Source organism: Aethalodelphis obliquidens, unplaced genomic scaffold (assembly GCF_003676395.1).
Source record: "Aethalodelphis obliquidens isolate GAN/ISIS:26980383/991018 unplaced genomic scaffold, ASM367639v1 scaffold25, whole genome shotgun sequence".
Classification (NCBI taxonomy): domain Eukaryota; kingdom Metazoa; phylum Chordata; class Mammalia; order Artiodactyla; family Delphinidae; genus Aethalodelphis; species Aethalodelphis obliquidens.
Genome location: NW_020837969.1, coordinates 30,187,574 through 30,210,420, shown reverse-complemented (window position 1 = coordinate 30,210,420; position 22,847 = coordinate 30,187,574). Strand labels below are relative to the sequence as shown.

The window sequence follows — 22,847 nt, the reverse complement described above, 5'->3', positions numbered from 1 at the left end:
AAAGGAAAAGTGAAAATCATATTGGGCATAAGAAGAGAAAAGCAGGTTGGCTTGAGATTCTTTAAAAACATTATTCAATGTTAAAAAACTGAAGAACTATGTCTTTAAAAAAATATTCAGGAAAAGAAAGTGTGGACCCAAGAATTTTATACCCAGCAAAACTGTCATTCAAATATACAGGCAAGGGACAGCTATTTACAAGCAAAAAATCAAGGAAAATAGTTCACAAGTTCCTGTCACAAAAGGCAGACAAACTTCTCCCAATAAAGGCATCAATAGAGTTGAGGTAAAAGGCCTAGCTGTGAGCATTAAAATCAACTTAAATATAGAATATAGGCCAAAACAATGGTGGGAATCATCACTATTTAATAGGATGCAAGTGTTATAAACTATGATGATAAAGACATAACAACATATTCAATAATGTCAGGAAGGGTAGCAGAAGAAGAGAATTACCATATGTGAATACTGTTTTCCTTAAATTTATTGCAATGTGGTTCCAAAAAATGTTAAAAAGCTGAAAATTAAGTGGTAAAAGTAGAAACATATTGTTTAATGGTGTAAAAGAACTAAGATTTTTTAAAGCTATAGTCATATAATAAAGAGGAGAGCATGAGGTGGAAAGAAGTAGTAAGAAATAAATTTCCTTACACTCACAGTGAGGAATCACTAGTTACTACCTAAATTAAAAATTAAATCTATTATATAAAACAGATTATAAATATTCCAAATTAAGAAAAAAAAAAAGAGCATACAAACACAAGGCATCCAGAAAATAAATGAAAAAGTCACAGATTTTTATGGTGAAAAACATTTATCAAAAAAAAAGCATGAAATCAGAAAAGTATGATATAAATAAGAAGCACTAAGATTAAATATCTCAGTCATATCAGTAAATGTGAGTAGGATGAACTGACCAACCTAAAGAAAAACTCATACTGGAGACAGACTCTTATCAGCCCAGAGGTGGGACCAGAGTAATCTATGAACAAACTTTACCTCATTAGTTTTCACCCATATATTTACCTTTCCAGTTTGCTGCCCTTGGAAGGCTAAAACTGCCTTCCTGTGTCTGTCACTTCTCTACAAATTTAATGTTTTTTGTTGAAGATAAGCTGGAACTCAAAGTTGCCATTTTGAGTTACTTTTGGTTTAAGTTTCTCCCATGATGCATGCTGTATGCATTAATAAGCTATTTTTCTGTTATCAAAAAAAAGAAAAATTCTCAGATTGGATCCACAAAATCAAAACCCAATTACTCAGACCTTTGGTGGAATATTAAACACTGGCTTTAAACTAATAATGATTTTTTTTTTTTTTTTTTTGGCTGCATCGGGTTGCAGCATGCAGGATCTTTCATTGTGATGCTCGGGCTCTTAGTTGCAGTGTGCAGGCTTCTCTCTAGTTGTGGCATATGGATTTTCTATCTCTAGTTGTGGCACTCGGGCTCCAGAGTGCATGGGCTCTGTAGTTTACAGCACGTGGGCTCTCTAGTTGAGGCATGAGGGCTCAGTAGTTGTGGCTCATGGGCTTAGTTGCCCCACGACATGTGGGATCTTAGTTCCCCAACCAGGGATCGAACCCACGTCAGCCGCATTGGAAGGTGGATTCTTTACCATTGGACCACTGAAGAAGTCTCCTAATGATGATTTCTGAGTACCTAAAGTAAGACTGTGGTCCACTTCAGGAAAAGATATATGATTAGCAGAAGAAGTCAGGTGATGAATGGAAGTTATTAGGTTCACATCTATGAACACACTCATGGGTCTACAAGTTCATCCTATCATAATCTGCCCAATTATGGAAAAGTGTGTCAAAACAGGTATAATCAGTAACTTGTGGAATGCCCATCTTGTCTCCCTGACCCATAGAATGAGGATTGTTATGGTAGGGAGGGCCAAATGGAAACCTCTGAATATCACCTGCACCATCACCAAAACATTAAACCAAAAACCTTTCTATACCAAGAAAGTATATACAAGGGCAATGATTTCTGTTATTTTACTTGTTTGATCTGTGCACATGATAGATAAGCAATAGAGAATGACAATGAGTTGTCTTAAGTGTAATCAGGTAATGATTGCAATAATTAATATTGTTCCAAATATGGTCTCTTTACTGAACCAAATCAACACAGGCATTGGCACCTGTATGTAGCCATTAATAGAAAAAGGTGCTGTTTTCTCTATCCCAATAAGCAGGAGATGCCAGGAGCAAGTTTCCATTTTTGCTTAGTAGTGATGCCAGTATACCTTCACCAATCATATTGCCTCAGATGCCTCAGATCTTTATCATCTGGTTCTTCTTCTACCTGGACCCTAAAAATCTCACTGTCTGTGGTAGATAGAATAATGCCCCCAAAGATGTCCATATCCTAATCCCCAGAACCTGTTAGGTTACAGGGCAAAACAGAATTAAGGTTGCTAATCAACTGACCTTAAAATATGAAAATTATCCTGGGTTATCTGTGGTCTTAATTTAATCACAAGGGTTCTTAACAGTAGAAGAAAGAGCCAGAAAAGAAAACCAAAGAGATGGCCATGTGTAAAGACCTCAGCCCAATACCACTGACTTTGAAGATGGAGGAAGGGGGCCATGAGCCAAAAAATGCAAACAGCCATTAGAATCTGGAAAAGACAAGGAAACAGATTGTCTCCTGCAGCTTCCAGAAGGAACAGGCACTGCTAACACCTTGATTTTACCCAATGAGACCCATTTTACAGAACTGTAAGATAATAAATTTGTGTTGTTTAAGCTATTAAGTTTGTGATAACTTGTTACAGCAACAATAGGAAACTAACATATCATCTAAGAGAAAGACCTGAAGTAGCAGGTACATTAGATGCCTTGAAGAAGCAGGTGTGCCAGAGTCTTAACACACACACACATCCACCTGTAATGGTCTAGTGGTCTAAACCACAATCAAAAATATCCTCCATAATAAATAGTAAGAGGCAGAACACTTGGTAGACCATTTTGGATTTTGGAGGCAATATATATCACATATAGCTATGTTGCTTTCACCATTTTTATTGAACAAAACATAGGCTGCCAGATTTGTAACATGCCACAGTACAAGACTCCTCAGCTACCTGAGTCTACTGGGCAAGGAGCTCTACTATTTTTCCTTTATGACTTAGGGTCTGTGGCAGAGCCTGTGTTAAGCCCCTCTAGGAGAATCACAGCAGAGGCTCCTGAGGTTTGTAAGCAAAGACACGCCCTCATTGGTATATGCTGTGGATTGAGTGATGGTGCCCCAAAAGATATGTCCACTCAGAACCTGTGGCTATAACCTTATAACCTTGCAAAGAAAAAAGGGTCTTTGCAAGGTGTAATTAAGTTAAGGATCTCAAGATGAGACCATTCCGGATTAGACTGGACCCTAAATCCAATGACTAATATCCTATAAGTAAGAGAAGGGGAAAAGACACACAGAGGAGACATCAATATAAAGACAGAGGCAGAGGCTGGAGTAACACGTCTCCAAGCCAAGGAATGCATAGGATTGCTGGCAGCCATCAGAAGCTAGGAGAGAAGCATGGAACAGATTCTCCCTCACAGCCTCCAAAAGCAATCAACACTGTCAATACCTTGATTTTGGACTTCTGGCCTCCAGAAACAGAAGGGGGAAAAAATTCTGTTGTTTTAAGCCACCCAGTTTGTGGTACTTTGTTATGGCAGCCACAGGAATCTAATATAGTACGTAAGTATGTTTCTTTTATGAAAGCTTTTAGCTCACTACTGGGCTCTGATAGAGGCTAAAATTCAGACCATGTGATCTTCAGACTATATGATCTTGCAACCTGAACCGCTCTTCACAGACTGACATCATCAGGCATTCACAGGAGTACTAATCAAATGGAAGTGTTATGTATATATATGGTTGGGTTTGAACAGGTCCTAAAAGCTTTAAGTTGCATAACCAGGTGATTAATACTCCAGTAGGCCTACTCCTATCACGTTTCCATCATTTCCTAAAACCTACTTTTATGGTATCCTATGACCAGCTAACTGAAGGAGGGAAAGTAGATGTATGATATGCCAATAGTACACAGAAGTAAGTCCACGGGTATAATCTTAAAAACTCATAGATAGTTGGCCCTAAAAGAGAATAGAGCAAAGTAAATTCTCCCCGTAACTAGAATTTCACATGGTACACTTACATGTCTAGTTTTCCTGTATACGAACTGATTACATTAAATGAGGCAGAAGCAAGTTATTATGTTATTTCTTGAAAGTTTAATAATGTTACCAACCTTAAGAAGGGTGAATATGGATGTTAAGTATCCCATCTAGAGGTGAACTGTGGGATACTGTAGAGAGGTTCAATCACTCAAACTATTTCTACCTTGTCTCCCTGTGCTATTAGACGTTGGAAACCTAACAACTCTATACCAGACTCCACTGCGATTAAGGTGCTGGCATGTTACCAGTTCCTGCTATTCATACACCCAAAAAAGACTTAGTTGCAGAAGTGAGCATTGTCAGATGGCAGCCACGTGTGAATATCTGGTCCTTCTGACATTTGTAGTAATAGAATTATCTGATCCTTTTGGACTACTGGGACAGACATTCTGCTGCCTAGCCCAAACACCATAGTGGTATTTTCAATAGAATACTCTTCCGGTATAGTTCCCATGGTATCACTAGATATTCTTCCCTGCGTTGTGACCCTAGCCACATTGTAGCATCTATGTAGCATCTAAACCTGCCTCTTTGGTACTTTCTAAGGTTTTGTGATCCTAACATTCTTTTGTATGTGATATTATATATCTGGAAAACCCAAAAGAATCATCATAAATATTATATTAAAAAGAGGATTTAGTAATGTGACTAGAAACAAAATTAATATATAAACCAATCATTTCCCTATACACAAATAAAATAGTTAGGAAATAACCATTTACAATAACAACAAAATGTGTAATACCCATGTAAATAAATTCCTAAGGAATATATATAATTTAAATTTTAAAAAAAACTTTAAATTCTAAAATGGTTCATAAAAAAAGTCAAATAAATTGAAAGCTATATCCAGTTCTTGGAATATAAAGATGGCAATTTTCTTTAAATTAATTTATAAATTTTATGAAATCCAAGGGAAAAGTCCACAGGAGTTTTCTGAAACAACATAAGATGATTCTAAAGCTCACATGCACAAAAAAAAAAAAAATACAAATTAACCAAAATTTTCTGACAAAGAAAATTAGAGGGACGTAAGCTAGACATAGAAGGAAATTGCCTTAACTAGAAAAAGTATCAGAAAGCAAACATTAAAAATTGTAAATTATGAAATACTACAGAGAAATTCAAATAAAACTAGGTAACAAAGTCTATTATCACTGCCATTTTCAAAAATGTTCTGAATGCCCTCGTTAATATGATAAAATGATAACAAGAAAGAAGGGCATAAATGTTAGAAAGGAAAAAACAGTATGTCATTATTTGCAAACAATATAACTATCTACTTAAAAGTACTTACAGAATCAATAGAAAAACTCTAAACTACTATAATTAAATCAACTGAAATAGGCATCATCAAAAAAAATTAATGAAACAGGATATATGAGGAGGTAGGCTTTCAAATCACTGGGGGAAATATAGCCAATGGATAGCGGCAGGAAGACTGAACATCCATTTGAAAAGTAATTAAGTTGGGTTCATACATATGTATATATATAAAGAATAAATAAAATTTATGTATATGTTTCTATATATAATATGTACATAAATACATATATATTCAAAATCGATTAAGATTCAAAGCCCAGAAGTCTTAAAGGAAAAGATAAATATATTTGCATACATAGAAATCTTTTTAAAATCTTTAAAGATGCAGGAAAGATTGTAAGAAAATACAAAGTATAAAAGCCAAAGGATTAACATCCATAATATGATTTATGATTAAAGGTGGCTAGCTCACTACACGTTTACCTCTTCTCTCAGTGAAAACCCTCTCAAAGTAGACAAAGGAAAGGTGCTACCATCAGCTAAGAGGTCTCAAACAATTTTCTGGAAGATAAGCTAACGATGGAAGTGTGATCATTGTTGAGAGATTCTAGAAAAACTCTAAAACAGAAATCAGATGTGATAGATACAATAGAAAGTATTCTTTCCCATTGGTATACTTCTTAGGAACTAACTCCAGACTTAGCCATGTAACTTACTTTGGTCAATTAGACAATAGCAAATGTAACAGAAGCAAACCTGAAAAGTGCCTGTGCACTGTGGCTTGCCCTCTCACTGCCTTGGAATCCTGAAACCACATGTAAACAAGCCTGAGCTGTCCTGCAGGAGGGTGAGAGACTATGTGAAAGGGAGCCAAGGCACCCTAGCTGAACACAGTCCAACAGACAGACCAGCGCGTGAGACCATCTGGATCATCCAGCTGCCAACCAACTCAGGAGCGGATGACAGATCCAGGAAAGAGCACCGATGCGCCTCAGACTACCTAAGCCAGTCCAAACCAGAGCAACAGCCCCACCAGCCCATAGAATCATGTGCTAGAACAGAGGCTGATGAAGGTGAAGCTCAGTCTTAAATAGGGCTCACTGAGAAGATGGCATCTGGGCACAGAACTGAAGAAGGTGAGGAGGGGAACAAATGAATATCTCTGGCAGATCATCCCAGGAAGAAAAAGGATCAAGCGCAAAGGTCTTTGGGAGGAACTGCCTGGCATGTCTGAAAAGCAGCAAGGGAGCTACTGTGGTTGGAGTAGCATGAGCAGTGAGGAAGAGGGTAAGGGGTGAGGCCAGAGAGGAGACAAGCTGCTGAGATCCTGTAGGGCATTACAGGTCAGAGTTAGCACTTTAATTTTTATTCTTGGTGAGATAAGAAACCACTGAAAGATTCTGAGCAGAGGGCGGACATGAGCTGACTTAGATTTTAACAAGAAAACTTTCTGTTGAGAATAGGCTGAAGGATGGTGTGTTAGTTATCTATTGCTGCATAACAAATTATCCCAAAATTGAGCAGCTTAAAATAGGGAACATTTATTAATCACTAGTGTCCTTAGGTCAGGTATCTGGGCACAGCTTAACCGAATGCCTCTGGCTCAGACTCTCACAAAGCGACAGTCAAAGTGTAGGCCAGGGCTGCGACCATTTCAAGGCTTGACTAACATAGGATCCACTTCAAGGCTCATGCACTTAGCTGTTGGCAGGCATTGGGGCTTTCCAGGCTGTTAATGAGAAAGCTCAGTTCCATGCCACACAGGCCTCTCCATAAGGCTACTCACAATGTGACAACTTGCTTCCCTCAGAACAAGGGCTCAGAAAAAGAGAGACTGAAAGCGGGCACCCAGGACAAAAGACACAGTTTTTCTGTATCCTAATCTCACAAGAGACATCCCATGATCCTGACCACATTTTATTCACTAAAAACAAACCATAAAACACAGTTCACTCTGCCTGCCGATGCAGGGGACACGGGTTCGTGCTCTGGTCCGGGAAGATCCCACGTGCCGCGGAGCGGCTGGGCCCGTGAGCCATGGCCACTGAGCCTGCGTGTCCGGAGCCTGTGCTCTGCAACGGGAGAGGCCACAACAGTGAGAGGCCCGCGTACCCCCCCAAAAAAAACCAAAAACAAAAAAACACACAGCTCACATTTAAGAGGAGGGGATTACACAAGGGCGTGATTACCAGGATGTGGGAAACATTGGTAGCCATCTCACAGGCTGCCTAAGAGAGTGCAAGAGAAGAAATATAAATTTGGAGTTATCAGTATCAACATGGTACTAAAAGCCGTAGACTAAATAAAATCGAGTAGGGAAGGAGCCAATTCAATGAGCAGATCTTTTGTATGCTGATTCAAACAATGCGTGGACATTATTTTCTAGGTGATTACAAACTGTAAGGAAACTTATTACACTCATGAAACAATTGAAAATTTGAACACAGACTGAATATTGGGTGATAGAAGAAATCGTTAATTTCTAAGCCATGATCATGATACTGTGGTTATATTTTCTGGCCATTTAGCAATATATATTGAAATGCTTAGACACGAAATGATATAAAGTCTATAATTTGCTCCAAATAATATGAGAATAGAGGAAGTGGTAGGGAACGTAGAAAAGAAACAGAATTAACCACGAGTTTATAACTGTTGAACCTGAGTTCTTTATTCTTCTATTTTTGCATTTATTTGAAATCCTCATAATTAAAAAAAAAAAGTTAATAACATGCAGGCCAAATAGCAATGGAGTAACATTCTCAAAGTGCTACTGGAAAAACAACTGTCAGTCTGAAATTGGATATCAAACTAAATTGTCATTCAACAGTGAGGGAGACATAAAGACATTTTCAAGTAAACAGACGATTTACCACTCAAACTCTTGACGAAAAAGATACTAAGAAGGAAAGAGTAGGGTGCTAGAAAGAAGGTAAGCAAGTCAAGCTATAAACTTGTGGATAAATCTAAGTAACAATAAAGATGATGACTCATTTGGGAAACAATACATAAAAGTGGCAGTAAATACTAAATAACAGTAACATGTAGGATGATAAAGGCAGTGTCTGACAACTTTCTAAGGTCATTGTCGTTTTTAGAAGAAGACATGTTGCTTAATTGTAGACTCTAAGTCAATTATACATGTTACATTAAAATCAGAAAAACACGTAAGAGAGGAAATAAGATTTTTAATGATATCAAATAAAAAGTATAGTAAACAGAAAGCATAAAATATTATAAAAGACTTAAATACAAATATACTCTCCTTGAAAGTAGCATGGCTTTTCCAGTTTACTTCCTGGAAGTAAAGGGCTCAAGAGTTGTGTTAATTCTCAAATAGTCAAAAGCTTGTATAATCTAGTTTGAAGTTCCTTTGGCAGTACACTACCATCAAAAACGTAGAAGTTTCTCATCTAGTTGTCTTCAGTAACTTTGTCATGCAATTAAAACACATATAAAACTTTTTAAAGTCATAATTTTCAAATCTGCTTTATTTCTTTGCCCTTTATTTTCTGGATACTAGACCCTTTTCAGACAAATCATTTACAAATATTTTCTCTCATCCTGTAATTTCTTGGCCTAACTCCTATTTCTCCTTCCCTCCTCTCTCACCTCTCTCTCTCTCAACTAAGTGATGGCAACCATAAGTCAGTCTAAAAAAATATAATGTAAGGCCACACCCTTGATTGCAGTGCTAACCTGAGTAATTTTCTCTAACTGAGAGTTTTTACTGACGTTTCACTGCTCAAACCTTTTAAAATTCCATTTCTTACTATTTGAAATCTGGAACTGGTCACCCTTTAAAGTCCTGAAAGGCCCCAAATTTCTGGATTTATTCCCTATTAATTCGATTTGCAAACTGGTCAACTGTTTCCTGAGATTATCTCTTTCTCTTAACACTTTGACAAAATTGAGTAATGAAACCAACTTCCACGGCTAACAATCTCTTATCTAACTTCTACAGAATGTAGTCTGTCCTACAGTTTTTACCAAATGTTCTGTCACTTCTTGTCATTGATTTCCATTTTTTCCAGGTGGTTTCCATTTCTTGTCACCTGCTACCCATCAATACCCAGCAGCGAAGTCAAAGGCATATATTTTAAGTTTATCATGGCAGCACACCACTTCAAAGCTCCAATCTCTGTATTAGTCAACTGAGGCTGACCAGGCTATGGAATGGCAATAAATAAACCTTGAAATCTTGGTGGCTTAACACAATAAAAGTTTCTTTGTTTTTCATGCAAAATATGATGGGAGTCACCAGGAGCTCTCATTCAAATAGTAACTCAGAGATCCAAGCTCCCTCCAAGTGGTAACACCATAAACTCAGCTCATAGCTTCTAAGGTAAATCTGGCATCAGAAAAGAAATATAGAAGAGAAATACCAGCTCTCAATTGCCTTGATCTAAAGTGATGCAAATCACTTCTTCTCAACCCCACGAGCAATAGTATTTAAACTGCCCCACACTAAATGGAAAAAGGATCAGAAATGTAGGCAAGAAGATGGATACTTAGTGAGCACTGGGGACTTTGCCACATAAAAGGATGGAAAAAATATGTTCACAGCAAATATTAGCCAAAGGAAAGCTGACATACCTATGTTAACATTAGCATGAATAGACTCAAAGGAGGAAAAAAGCATTATTAGGAATAAACAGGGGCACGATATAGTTAATAAAAAGAAACCAGAATGAATGTAAATAAATAAAGTTGGAACCCTACCTCACACTGTGTACGAAAATTAACTCAAAATGGATCAATGACATAAACATAAGAGCTAAAACAATAAAATTCTTAGAAGAAAAGATAGGAGTAAATATACATGACCTTAGATTTGGCAATGGATTCTTAGATATGACACTAAAACCATGAGCAACAAAATTAGATTCCATCATAATTTAAAACTTTTGTGAGTCAAAGGACACTCCCAAGAAAGTGAAGACAACCTACAGCATGAAAAAAAATATTTGCAAATCATTTGTCTGAAAGTCTAGTATCCAGAATATAAAAGGAACTCTTGTAACTCAACAAAATGAACAACCTAATCTTTAAAATGGGCAAAGTACTTCAATACTCATTTCTCCAAAAAAGATATACAAATGGCCAATAAGCATATGAAAAGATGCTCAACATCACTAACTATCAGGGGAATACAAATCAAAGCCACAATGAGATACCCTGTCATAATCATTAGGAAGACTATAATCATTAAAATATAAAAGTAAAATAACATGTATTAGGAAGAACGTGGAGAAACTGTAACCCTTGTGCACTGCTGGTCGAAATGTAAAATTGCACAGCCAGTACGGAAAACAATGTAACAGTTCCTTAAAAAATTAAAAATAGAATCACCGTATGATCCAGCAACTCCACTTCTGTACATATACCCAAAAGAATTAAAAGCAGGGACTCAAACAAGTACAGGTACATACATGTTCATGGCAGCATTATTCATAATATCCAAAAGGTAGAAGCAACCTAAGTATCCATCAACAGATGAATGGATAAACAAAATGAAATATGTATTTTTCCATATGTATTTCACACAATGGAATGCTATTCATGTGTCAGAATAAAAGGAGAAAATTCTGACACATGCTACAACATGGATAAACATTGAGGGCATTATGCTAAGTGAAAGAAGTCAGTCACAAAGAAAAATACTGCATAACTCCACTTACATGAGGAAACTAGAGCAGTCAAATCCATGGAGACAGAAAGTAGAATGGTGGTTGCCAAGAGCTGGGGGAAGGGAAGAATGAGGAATTAGTGTTAAATGGGTACTGAGTTTCAGTCTGGGAAGAATAAAAAAAAATATTCTGGAGATGGACGATGGTGATGGCAAAACAAAGTGAATGTATTTAATGCCACTGAACTGTACACTTAAAAATGGTTAGAATGAGTACAAAATAGAAATCATAGAGCTGAATACAATAACTGAACTGAAACTTTCAATAGAGAGTTTCAACATCAGACTAGATTAAGTGAAAGAAAGGATCAGCAAACTTGAAGACAGAGCAATAGAATTCATCCAATCAGAGGAGCAAAAAATTAAAATTAAAAAAAAGAATGAAAAAGAGTGAAGACAGATTAAAGGATTTATGGGACACCATCAAGCAGACCAGTATCCACATTATAGAAGTCCCAGAAGGAGAAGGAGTGGGGGTAGAGGGCAGAAAGCTTATTTAAAGAAATAATGGCTAAAAACTTCTCTCACCTGGCAAAAACAGAAAAGAAAAATAGACATCCTAATCTAGGAAGCTCAAAGAAAACCAAAAAAAAAAAAAAATTAAAGAGAACTACACTGAGACAGGTTATAATTAAACTGCCAAAAATTAAAGACAAAGAGAAACTCTTAAAAAGCAGCAAGAGATTTTTTTTTCTTAAATTCCATATATATGTGTTAGCATACGGTATTTGTCTTTCTCTTTCTGACTTACTTCACTCTGTATGACAGACTCTAGGTCTATCCACCTCATTACAAATAGCTCAATTTCATTTCTTTTTATGGCTGAGTAATATTCCATTGTATATATATGCCACATCTTCTTTATCCATTCATCCGATGATGGGCACTTAGGTTGTTTCCATCTCCGGGCTATTGTAAATAGAGCTGCAATGAACATTTTGGTACATGACTCTTTTTGAATTATGGTTTTCTCAGGGTATATGCCCAGGAGTGGGATTGCTGGGTCATATGGTAGTTCTATTTGTAGTTTTTTAAGGAACCTCCATACTGTTCTCCATAGTGGCTGAACCAATTCACATTCCCACCAGCAGTGCAAGAGTGTTCCCTTTTCTCCACACCCTCTCCAGCATTTATTGTTTCTAGATTTTTTAATGATGGCCATTCTGACTGGTGTGAGATGATATCTCATTGTAGTTTTGATTAAAAAAAAATGTCATGAAGAACCTAGGGGTAAGACAGGAATAAAGACACAGACCTACTGGAGAACAGACTTGAGGATATGGGGAGGGGGAAGGGTGAGCTGTGACAGGGCGCGAGAGAGGCATGGACATAAATACACTAACAAATGTAAGGTAGACAGCTAGTGGGAAGCAGCCGCATGGCACAGGGCTATCGGCTCGGTGCTTTGTGACCGCCTGGAGGGGTGGGATAGGGAGGGTGGGAGGGAGGGAGACACAAGAGGGAAGAGATATGGGAACATATGTATATGTATAACTGATTCACTTTGTTATAAAGCAGAAACTAACACACCATTGTAAAGCAATTATACCCCAATAAAGATGTTAAAAGAAATAAATAAAATAAAATAAAATAGAAATTTAAAAAAAAAAAGCAGCAAGAGAGGGGCTTCCCCGGTGGCGCAGTGGTTGGGAGTCCACCTGCCAATGCAGGGGACGCGGGTTCGTGCCCCGGTCTGGGGGGATCCCACATGCCGCGGAGTGGCTGGGCCCGTGGGCCGTGGCCGCTGGGCCTGCGCATCCAGAGCCTGTGGTCCGCAATGGGAGAGGCCGCAGCAGTGAGAGGTCTGCATACCGCAAAAAAAAAAAAAAAAAAGCAGCAAGAGAAACACAATTTGTTTTGTACAAAGGAACTCCCATAAGACTATCAGTGAATTTTTCAGCAGAAACCTTGCAGGCCAGAATGGAGTGGGATAGTATATTCAAAGTACTGAAAGAAAGAAAATTCCACCTAAGGATACCATACCCAGGAAAGATGTCCTTCAGAATTGAAGGAGAGATAAAGAATTTCCTTAAAAAAGTTAGAGTCCATCACCACCTGAATGGCCTCACAAGAAATGTTAAAGAGAGTTCTTCGTACTGAAGCAAAAAGACACTAACTTTAAACACTAAACATATCCTTACCATATGATCCAGCAATAGCACTCCTTGGTATTTACCCAAAGGAGTTGAAAACTTATGTCCACACAAAAACTTGCACACAGATATTTATGGTAGCTTTGCTCATACCTGTCAAAACTTGAAAGCAACCAAGATGTCTTTTAGTAGGTAAATGGATAAGTAAACTGGTATATACAGACAATGGAATATCACTCACTGCTAAAAAGAAATAAGCTATGCAGCCCTGGAAAGACATGAAGAACCATAAATGCATATTACTAAGTGAAAGAAGCCAATCTGAAAAAGGCAACATACTCTAAGATTCCCACTATATGACATTCTGGAAAAGGCAAAACTATGGAGACAGCAAAAAGATCAGTGGTTGCCAGGACTTAGGGGAAAGGGAGAGATGAACAGGTGAAGCACAGAGGATTTTTAGGGCTGCAAAACTACTCTGGGGGATACATGTCATTATACATTTGTCAAATTCCACAGAATGTAAAACAGCAAGAGTGAATCCTAAGGTAAACTATAGATTTGGGGTGATAATGATGTACCAGTGTGGGATCATCAATTCTAACAAACATACCACTGTGGAGCAGGACGCCTAGAGCAGAGATTGTACAGGTGTGGGGACAGGGGTATGTGAGAAATCTCTGTACCTTTCTCTCAGTTTTGCTATGAACCTGAAACACTCTAAAAAATAAAGTTTATTCATTTTTAAAATGGTTGAAGATGGTAAATTTTATGTTTTGTATATTTTACCACAATTTAAAATAATTTTAAAACAAAGGTATAAAGAAGATATAGCACATATATACAATGGAATATTACTCAGCCATAAAAAGAAACAAAACTGAATTATTTGTAGTGAGGTGGATGGACCTAGCATCTGTCATACAGAGTGAAGTAAGTCAGAAAGAGAAAAACAAATACCATATGCTAACACATATGTATGGAATCTAAAATACATATATATATATAGGTTCTGAAGAACCTAGAGGCAGGACAGGAATAAAGACACAGACGTAGAAAATGGACTGAGGACACGGGGGTGGGGAAGGATAAGCTGGGACGAAGTGAGAGAGTGGCATGGACATATATACACTACCAAATGTAAAACAGGGAGATCAGCTCAGTGCTTTGTGACCACCTAGAGGGGTGGGATAGGGAGAGTGGGACGGAAACACAAGAGGGAGGAGCTATAGGGATACATGTATATGTATAGCTGATTCACTTTGTTATAAAGCAGAAACTAACACACCTTTGTAAAGCAATTATACTCCAGTAAAGATGTTAAAAAAGAAAAAAACAAAGGTAATGTATTAAAAAAAAGCAAATGGGTAAAATATCCATTAAAGTTCAAAATAGACCAATGGATTTTAACATAACATATTAAGAAAAATTCATTGGTATGTTTTAGATTCCACATTGCAACTAAACTTTACCATTTATCAAGTGTGTATTTGGTGCAGCATCCAAAGAGGAACACTGGTAATTACCTGAAAAGGCTCCTAAACTACTCCCTTTTCCAACTACATAAGCTGGAATTTTTTCATATACTTCAAACAAAACATTCCGCAACAGACTGAATGCAGAAGTAGATATGAGAATCTAGCTGTCATCTATTAAACCAAACCTTAAAGAGATTCACAAAATGTAAAACAATGCCACTCTAAATTCTTTGTTTTGGAAAATATAGTTTTTATTTTTTAAATGTGTTACTTACATTAACATATAATAGGTCTATTACTGTAATTGAGCGGGACCCTACGGGGCTTTCCCAGGACAGACCCCCCCCACACACATCCAATGTCCTCTGCCTGCCTCTTGTCTGTAGAAAAACTTTAGTCAAAGAATAAATTCAGAGAAGTGAAAAAAAATGCAGAACCAAAGGAAAGCAGTCAAACAAGACAAAATAATAATAGTTTAGCCATTAAACAAAGTCAAGGACCTTTAGTTCCTCTTCAAGAGCTATAGATAATATTCTGAGCCATGTCCTTTGAGCTGTTTTGCAGACACTGAAACCCTCACCAGGTGGGAGAAGTTAACTACGTGATGACCAGACTGCAGCCAAGACATAAGCTGCTCCATCTTGCGCAATTCCAAGAACTGGCCTCAAGGAAATGGGAACCAACCCTAGAACTGAAGATTAACTGAACTTAAAACAATCAAGATGATGCTGATCAGACCACCACATGACCAATTTCATGACTGCGGGAGCTGACTGTGCTGTTCTGCAAGTCGTAGCCCCCTCCCTCTGCCTATACATCCCTGAAACTCCCCTTTCAAAGCTCTTGCCCCCTGATCAACAACCAAGCTGGTGTTTGGACACGAGTCTACCTTCTCCCCAGGTTGCCAGCCTCCTGAATGAAGCAACCTTTCCTTTTCTACCAATACCTGTCTCTCAAATACTGGCTTTCGAGCCGTGAGCAGCCAAACCTGAGTTCAGTAACATTACTGTTATTTTTTAACGAATTAATTAAAATTCTTAAATTTCTACATTAATTTCTAATATGACAAATACTGATGAATATAAGCAGAACATAAAAGCTCTCTGAGAACTTCGATAATTGTTACATTTTTGTTCATTTCTTTGCTGAAAGAAACATTCCGAAAAGTTTCAGAAACACTGTATTTAAATGTTGCAGGTGTTATGGTGAAGATGTGTCCCCCGGCCCCAGCTTTCCTATTGGAAGCCCTAACCCCCAATGTGATGGTATTCAGCAATGGGATCTTTGGGAGGTAATCAGGGTTAGATGAGATCATGAAGATGGATCTCTCATGATGGGTTTCACGCCTTTGTAAGAAGAGACAAGTGAGTTTGCTCCTTCTCTCTGCTCACAAAGAAGAGGTCACGTGAGTACACAGCAAGAAGGGAACGGTCTACTAGCCAGGAAGAGAGACCTCACCAGATCCCCACTATGAGAGCACCCCGATTTCAGGCTTCCTGCCTCCAGAACTGTGAGAAAATAAATCTCTGTTGTTTAAGCCACCCGGTCTAGGGTATTTTGTGGGGGACACGGGGGGTGCCGTCCGAGTTCAGCAGTGTAGCATGTAACAGCAAAATGACTGGAAACAATCCAACAGTCCTTTAATAAGAGAACTGACTGCTAAATTGTGGTACCTCCAAGCCACAGAACACTATGCAGATGGGGGAGCAGAAGATATTCCATGTACTGACACAGAATGGGAAGATTCAGAACAGTGTATAAAAAGGGAAGGAAAATAAGAACATATCTTAAAATTTTACTTGCATCTAAATCCCCCCCCAATATATTTTAAAATTTTGAGGACTCTCTGTAACTGTTCCCCGTATTGTCACAATGTCAGCAATAGAATATTTTTTTGGTATTGCAGGACAAGTTACTGAATGCAGGACAAATTATACTGGAACAGATGATATCTGAGGAGACACAGTTTTCTGGAGTTTGAGTAGAGTTCATGAAGTTTCTGGGGTGCTTCTGAGCGCAAGAAATTGTGAGGTAGTTTTGTGAGTGCCTAACATACCTCCATAAACGGCTGCCCCAAATCCAGATTCAGAGAGTCAGAGCGTCAGAGATTTAGTCCTTAAGCTTATTAAAACTATCTTCCTCTCTCGTGAGTCAGTTCTGTATCCCTACGGAGCGCCTAAAAACTGCCCGGTTTCCTGACTGGCAAAAGAAACCTAAAAGCAGGGAAGGGCGCCGAGTTCTCAATCGAGTCGAGGCGCAGTTTGACCCAAGCAGGTACGCGTTTAAAGAAGGAAAAGAAAAATCTTCCTCCTCCCCCTACCGGAGTAACAAACAGGGCATCCTCGGGCTTACCGGGTCTTGACGTTAGCAAGCCACGGAGCCCCGCTAGCAACATCATTAGGCGGAACATTTCGTGACTCCTGTCTTCCAGCGGAGACTTCAACCCTACTGCGTTGGCCGTTCGTAAGCGCCGTTCTCGCGAGGCTGCGGCACCTACCGGAGCGCCCGGTACTCAGCGCCCAGTCCACCAATCGCCTGTAGGGCACGCCTCCCTTTATAGTCGTGCGTCCGGATCCGCAGGAAGTTCTTTTCCCAGCAGTCCGCTCTACCCGATGGCCAGTTATCTGGAGGTCCCCGACCACCCCAGCCCTCTCCGTCGCGGTCATCGTCCCCCACAAACTTTTTGCTTCGTGTGGATGGACCTAAAAGAACTAACATTTATTGTGCGCTGTTTTGTATCAGACACTACTTGAATTTAACACTATGCGCATACGCACACGCGCGCACACACACACACACACACGAATTATACATTCATATTTCCTAAAGCTGAGGTCTTTTAATTAAAACAACAACAAAAATCCAGATAGATTTTAAAACGATTCCAAGAAAGGGAAAAGTGAGTAGATTTTGGTATCTTCGGAAAGTACCTGCTATGGTTTTTTTCCATACCCACTGCCCAAATACACTTTGTAACCAGGTTGTGTCTACTTTTTTCCAATCAAAAAGGTTCTCCCCAAACCGTTGGCTAAAATTCATGTGATGGCCTGCTCTTGTTCAGTAACTTCTCAGTACAATAAATATTCATTCATTCATGTAATGAATGAAATGGACAAGATTTTTGCCCATAATTACAGTACATATGTTCCAGTAGAAAATTCTGGCCGAATTCCTCAACATAGTATTCAAAAATTTCTAAATTCGGAGCCCAGGCTGCTGCCTCTTTTCTTCTATCCCCAGTGCTATGACTACTTATGACTTCCTGTCTTTCCTGAATGAAAATTGCCTTATTACCTTGGACTGCAATGCCTCCTCCCTCCCAGACTCACCTCCCAGTCTCTACGTATATGCACTATCCTTCAATTCTTTTCAAATCCCCAAGAATGAGTTCATCTCTCACACCAATTAACAGAACGGCAGATACACAAACTAAAAGGTCCCGTGGTAACACAGAAAAGTTCGTTTGGGGAATCACCACATCTAAACTCACAGTTGAGATGTAATTTTATGGATGCATAGTATTTCAACAGGGTAATCTAAGTCTGCAAAAGAATATCATGAGCATAAACACGGCAACAAAAATACAACTGGCCTCTCGGTATCCACGGGGAGATTGATTCCAGGACCCACTGTGGATACCAAAATCCCCAGATGCTCAAGTCCCGATGTTGGCCCTCCGATTTCCGTACCTGCAGATTCAACCAACCATGGATACTGAACTATTTACCACTTGCGGTTGGTTGAATCCACGGATGTGAACCTGCAGATATGGAGTGCCACTGTATTTTTATTGGAAAACAAAAAAGCTTGTAAGTGGATCTGTGCAGTTCAAACCCACATGGTTCAAGGGTCAACTGTATACACATAGCTTGCATCTCAACAGGAACAACAAATGCTAGACTAACACTTCTTTTAGGGGGTAGTTGAGCCAAAAGCTGGTTTCATCTTGCTTCACAGCATTAGAACCGTTACAGTAAAGGCTTAGACTTGTTAATTAGTGGTAAGTACTTTGAATGGATTTCCAGTTATTTCACTTCTTTGTTATTTCCTTCTCCGCAACCTTTCCTGTTTAAATCTTTTAAAAAGCAGACTTTATGTCATTCTTACTTGTGTATATGGCTCTCTCTATAATGGGAGGCATGTCTCATCCAGAACTTATATATCACAGGACCTAATGATGTACTGTGGTACCTGCAACATGGTAGAGTTTCAGTAAACATTTATAGAATTTAATAAAATCTGATCTGTGCTTAGAAAACCTAGATCATGTTTTACTAGATGGTTAGAGACCCAGGCAGCTGCCTGATAGAAAGGGAAAATGCGATACCTCGAACAAGGTAATAAGCTTGTGAACACAGTCACACAGCAACACCAAAGTTACATACAATTTATCCTTGATTATTAAAACATCTTTAGCAGATGGCAAAGACTACCTTTAATATTTTCAAATTTTTAAGTGGCATCTATGACCAAGAAATTTTACAATTTTTAATAACAATCCAAGATAAATCAAGGACAAACCTAAGTGAAAAGAATATAGAATATGTAAAAATATATATAAAAGCAAAAGAAGTTCAGACTGATCAACAGTCTTTTAGAAAAACTTTCTAAATATTCAAAGATCCAAGGAATTATCTAATTCTGAAAAAAGTTTTAAGTTGCATAGTTAATATATTACCAACTGTGAAATTTCAGTGATATGAATGACAATTGCAAAGCTGTGCAAAAACTGTGGGACTATCTCAGTGACAAACACAAACATTTTTGGTTGTATATTAATTCATTCAGAGATTTAAATTGAAATGAAGAATCTTTATTTGGGACTGTTTACAATTTTTAATATGTACCTGATTGTTAAAATAATGTACCATCTTCAGAAGACAGATATATGTCTTCTTCAAAACCAATCTGTTTTTCTTTTTAACAAAAAGCCACTGTTCACAATTTGGCAGAAGTCTGGAAAATTAGTATAATGTTTTAATTAATAAGGTTATAAATAGCTGAGTATTTAAGAAATTACTGGGCAACACAAATCAGAATTTCAAGTATTTTATTTATTGTAAATCTTATGTTTGTATATGTATGTATACACAAACCAAAAATTTTTTAAAAACTAAAGAAATTCAGTTAATAAACTTATTAATAAACTTTATTATGAAAAATTACCAAAAAAATTTAGGTGCTTAAATTTTTATCATTCATACCATTTCTTCCACAGTAAAAATTCATTTTTTTATCATAGCTGGGACAATAACTCACAGATACCACTAACTTTTTTGCACTTATCTAAGAAAACTTTTTCTTCCTTCCTTTCTCCAGCCTAATTTCTTTAAAAATATTAGTGTCAACAGAGACATTATCAAGCACACCTTAGTAAATGTAAACATTCTAAATTATATTAATAGCAATCTTTGAAGTTTCAGATTTTGGACTTAAAATTAAAGTGCTTATGAAATTCTCAAGTGGTTTTATGATAGCTCAATTGATTGAAGATATTATAATTGTTCCTGCTTTTTATTACAGCCAAGAATCAACAGCGTATCTGATTAGTTCTATTAAATACTTCGTACCTTAAAGTTTATAATTAATTTAAAATAATGCTATTGTAAAAGGATGCTATGCTTTAACATGATTCATAATAGAAATTCTATTATTAAATTAACTTTTCTAATATTCATTATCCATTGATAGACCCACAGAATCTATTAGCCATAGAATCCACAGAATCATATATCCATAGAATGTTCATTAAAATGGAAGATAATAACTGTGTGTAAGTATACACATACACACTTTTAGTGTGTTTTTGCACTTTTAAATTTATATTATGGTATCTTAATTCTGTATTTTGTGCATTCTTCTGAAGACAGAGTATTCCTTTATTCATGTAGTGAATGAGATACACAAAATTCTAGTGTGTGATGATTATTAGTCTGTGCAAGATTAAAAATATTAGATATTAATTGACAGCTAATTAGTTTTCACAGGTATTAGATTATTACATGTTCAATCAGAAACTACATTAATGATAACTAAGGTCAAAATTCAGAATTACATTTAAGCACATAATGACAAAACTTAAACCAATACAGTTAATTTGAAAATCACTACAGTAACGTGTTCAAATAACATAATCCATGTCACGTGCATTAACCTCACAGATGACCGAATAAAATGTATTCAGTAATGGAAATGAAAATGTATTCTAAATTCCCTGGCTTTACTGCATTTCTTCTGTTTCTCATTTCCCACTACTCAAGTTCTGTTTTTCTGTATTAACAAAGTTTGTTTGGTGGTATTTTGTTTTCATTCATAATTGCAGCAGGAAGAAAGGTTTTTCAAGAAAATATCAGGAAAAAAAAAGTATTAGCTCAGTTCCCTGAAGATGTCTGCAAAATGAAAGGTTAAAAAAAAAAAAAACAATCAAGTGAGGGAACTATATAACGGAGGTGGAGGAGCAGGACGAGCAGGAATTAAATTTCCCTGAGATGATACTTTCGGTTGTGGTGGAGGCGGCCTGTGAGGGGGAAGAAAGACAGTTAATCGTATGTTTCAACCATATGAAATAATTCTACCTTCATTACAAGCCCAACATAACACCATTCTTGACATCACTGACAATTCTTAAGGGTACCTTATATTCTGAGATCATTATGAATCGGATATGTAATGGTTAAAAGTCTCCAATCGGAGTCTAAAATGGAGTAACTACCTTAAAGTCATGCTAGTATATAACCAATAATGTACAAAGGTGCTGGTGTATATGTGTTTAAAAAGGACAGTACATGAGGGGCTTCCCTGGTGGCGCAGTGGTTGAGAGTCCGCCTGCCGATGCAGGGGACGCAGGTTCATGCCCCGGTCCGGGAATATCCCACATGCCGCGGAGCGGCTGGGCCCGTGAGCCATGGCCGCTGAGCCTGCACGTCCGGAGCCTGTGCTCCACAACGAGAGAGGCCACAACAGTGAGAGGCCCGTGTACCGCAAAAAAAAAAAAAGGACAGTACATGAAATAGAAAAGACAAATTGTAAAAGACAACTAAAGATACTATGTGAATTACCTCTTGTACTGTTAGGATTTAAGGGGAGCAAATCACAACTAAGTATAAACCTTACATACATACATAGAACTGAAATTCCAGCTCTCTCAAATATAATTTCCACTTCGAGAATTAAACCTGCTATGACTTCTATACCAGTCCTTCTCAGTTCTCATGCTTTAACCTGTGGATACTCTTCCCTAACTTCTTCATCCAATTCTAGTATACCTCTATTCCAATAACATACTAGAACTTTGCATGGTGAGTATGTGTCTCACTATTTATATAATCTGCTCCTGAGGTTCAGGTGGATTTCAGTACACTCTCACTGCATAATAAAGTTTATACTTGAGGATACTACTCAGTGTGCAATTCAACTGTAATTTGAAGGACTTTCGCGGGGTGGGAGGGGTGAGATGTATTTTATGTGATGCAAAATGTTATAATAAATTTTCTCCTTTCTTGCTGATGTTACACCCATCCACTGAGTCTTTTATTTTTCTTGTGGTTTTCAGTTCTAGAATTTCCATTTAATTCTTTTTTTAGGTTTTTAAGTCCAGCACATCTAGTTTTGTGCTGAAATTCTCAATCTTGACTATTAATTCGGTGATGTAATTGTCATAGTTACTTTAAAGTCCATCTCTGATATTAATTGCATACCCTCTGAGTCTGCTTTTCTTGGTTTTAGTCACATTTTCTTTTCTTATATGTCTAACTTTTTAAACTGGGGGCCAAACATTAAAAAAAAAATAATAAAACTGCAGGAAATAAGTTGAGGGTCTGATTCACCCTTACCCCGGGGTCCCAACACAAAGACTGGGATATTTGCCAGGGTACCACCTCCTTGACAGGGCTCCAGTCTTTGTCCCCTCATCCCTATGAGTTTGTTGAAAGCTCTCCTCAGCTTCCTATCCTCTCACGTTCAGAATAGGTAGATATTTACAGTCTAGGATGAAAAATGGTCCCAAAAGCTGAGATTATCTCTGGACTGCCTTCCTCTCCTGGACCATAGTCCCATAATCTCTCATTTCCTTGGTAGTTTTCTGATGCCTTGAAATACATATTTTCTTATATTGTCTAGCTTTTTTCTAGCTGTTCC

The 22,847-nt window shown here is 37.7% G+C and overlaps 2 protein-coding genes across 4 annotated transcripts in view; both read right to left on the bottom strand.

The window, feature by feature from the left end:
• Positions 1-17,189, bottom strand: part of ADAM32 (ADAM metallopeptidase domain 32) — a 164,824-nt gene extending 147,635 nt beyond the window's left edge. Inside the window, exon 1 of one of the 2 annotated variants that reach the window (XM_027122882.1) lies at positions 17,064-17,189. In XM_027122882.1, coding sequence (XP_026978683.1) covers positions 17,064-17,121 — 58 coding nt within the window. In that variant the 5' untranslated portion in view covers positions 17,122-17,189. The remainder of the gene's footprint in view (positions 1-17,063) is intronic. The other variant, XM_027122883.1, reaches the window with a different exon arrangement.
• Positions 17,190-19,842: 2,653 nt separating this feature from the next.
• The window catches only part of ADAM9 (ADAM metallopeptidase domain 9), a 102,827-nt gene continuing 99,822 nt past the window's right edge, over positions 19,843-22,847 (bottom strand). For both annotated transcript variants that reach the window (XM_027122881.1, XM_027122879.1), the window contains one exon: positions 19,843-21,228. In XM_027122881.1, coding sequence (XP_026978682.1) covers positions 21,135-21,228 — 94 coding nt within the window. In that variant the 3' untranslated portion in view covers positions 19,843-21,134. The remainder of the gene's footprint in view (positions 21,229-22,847) is intronic.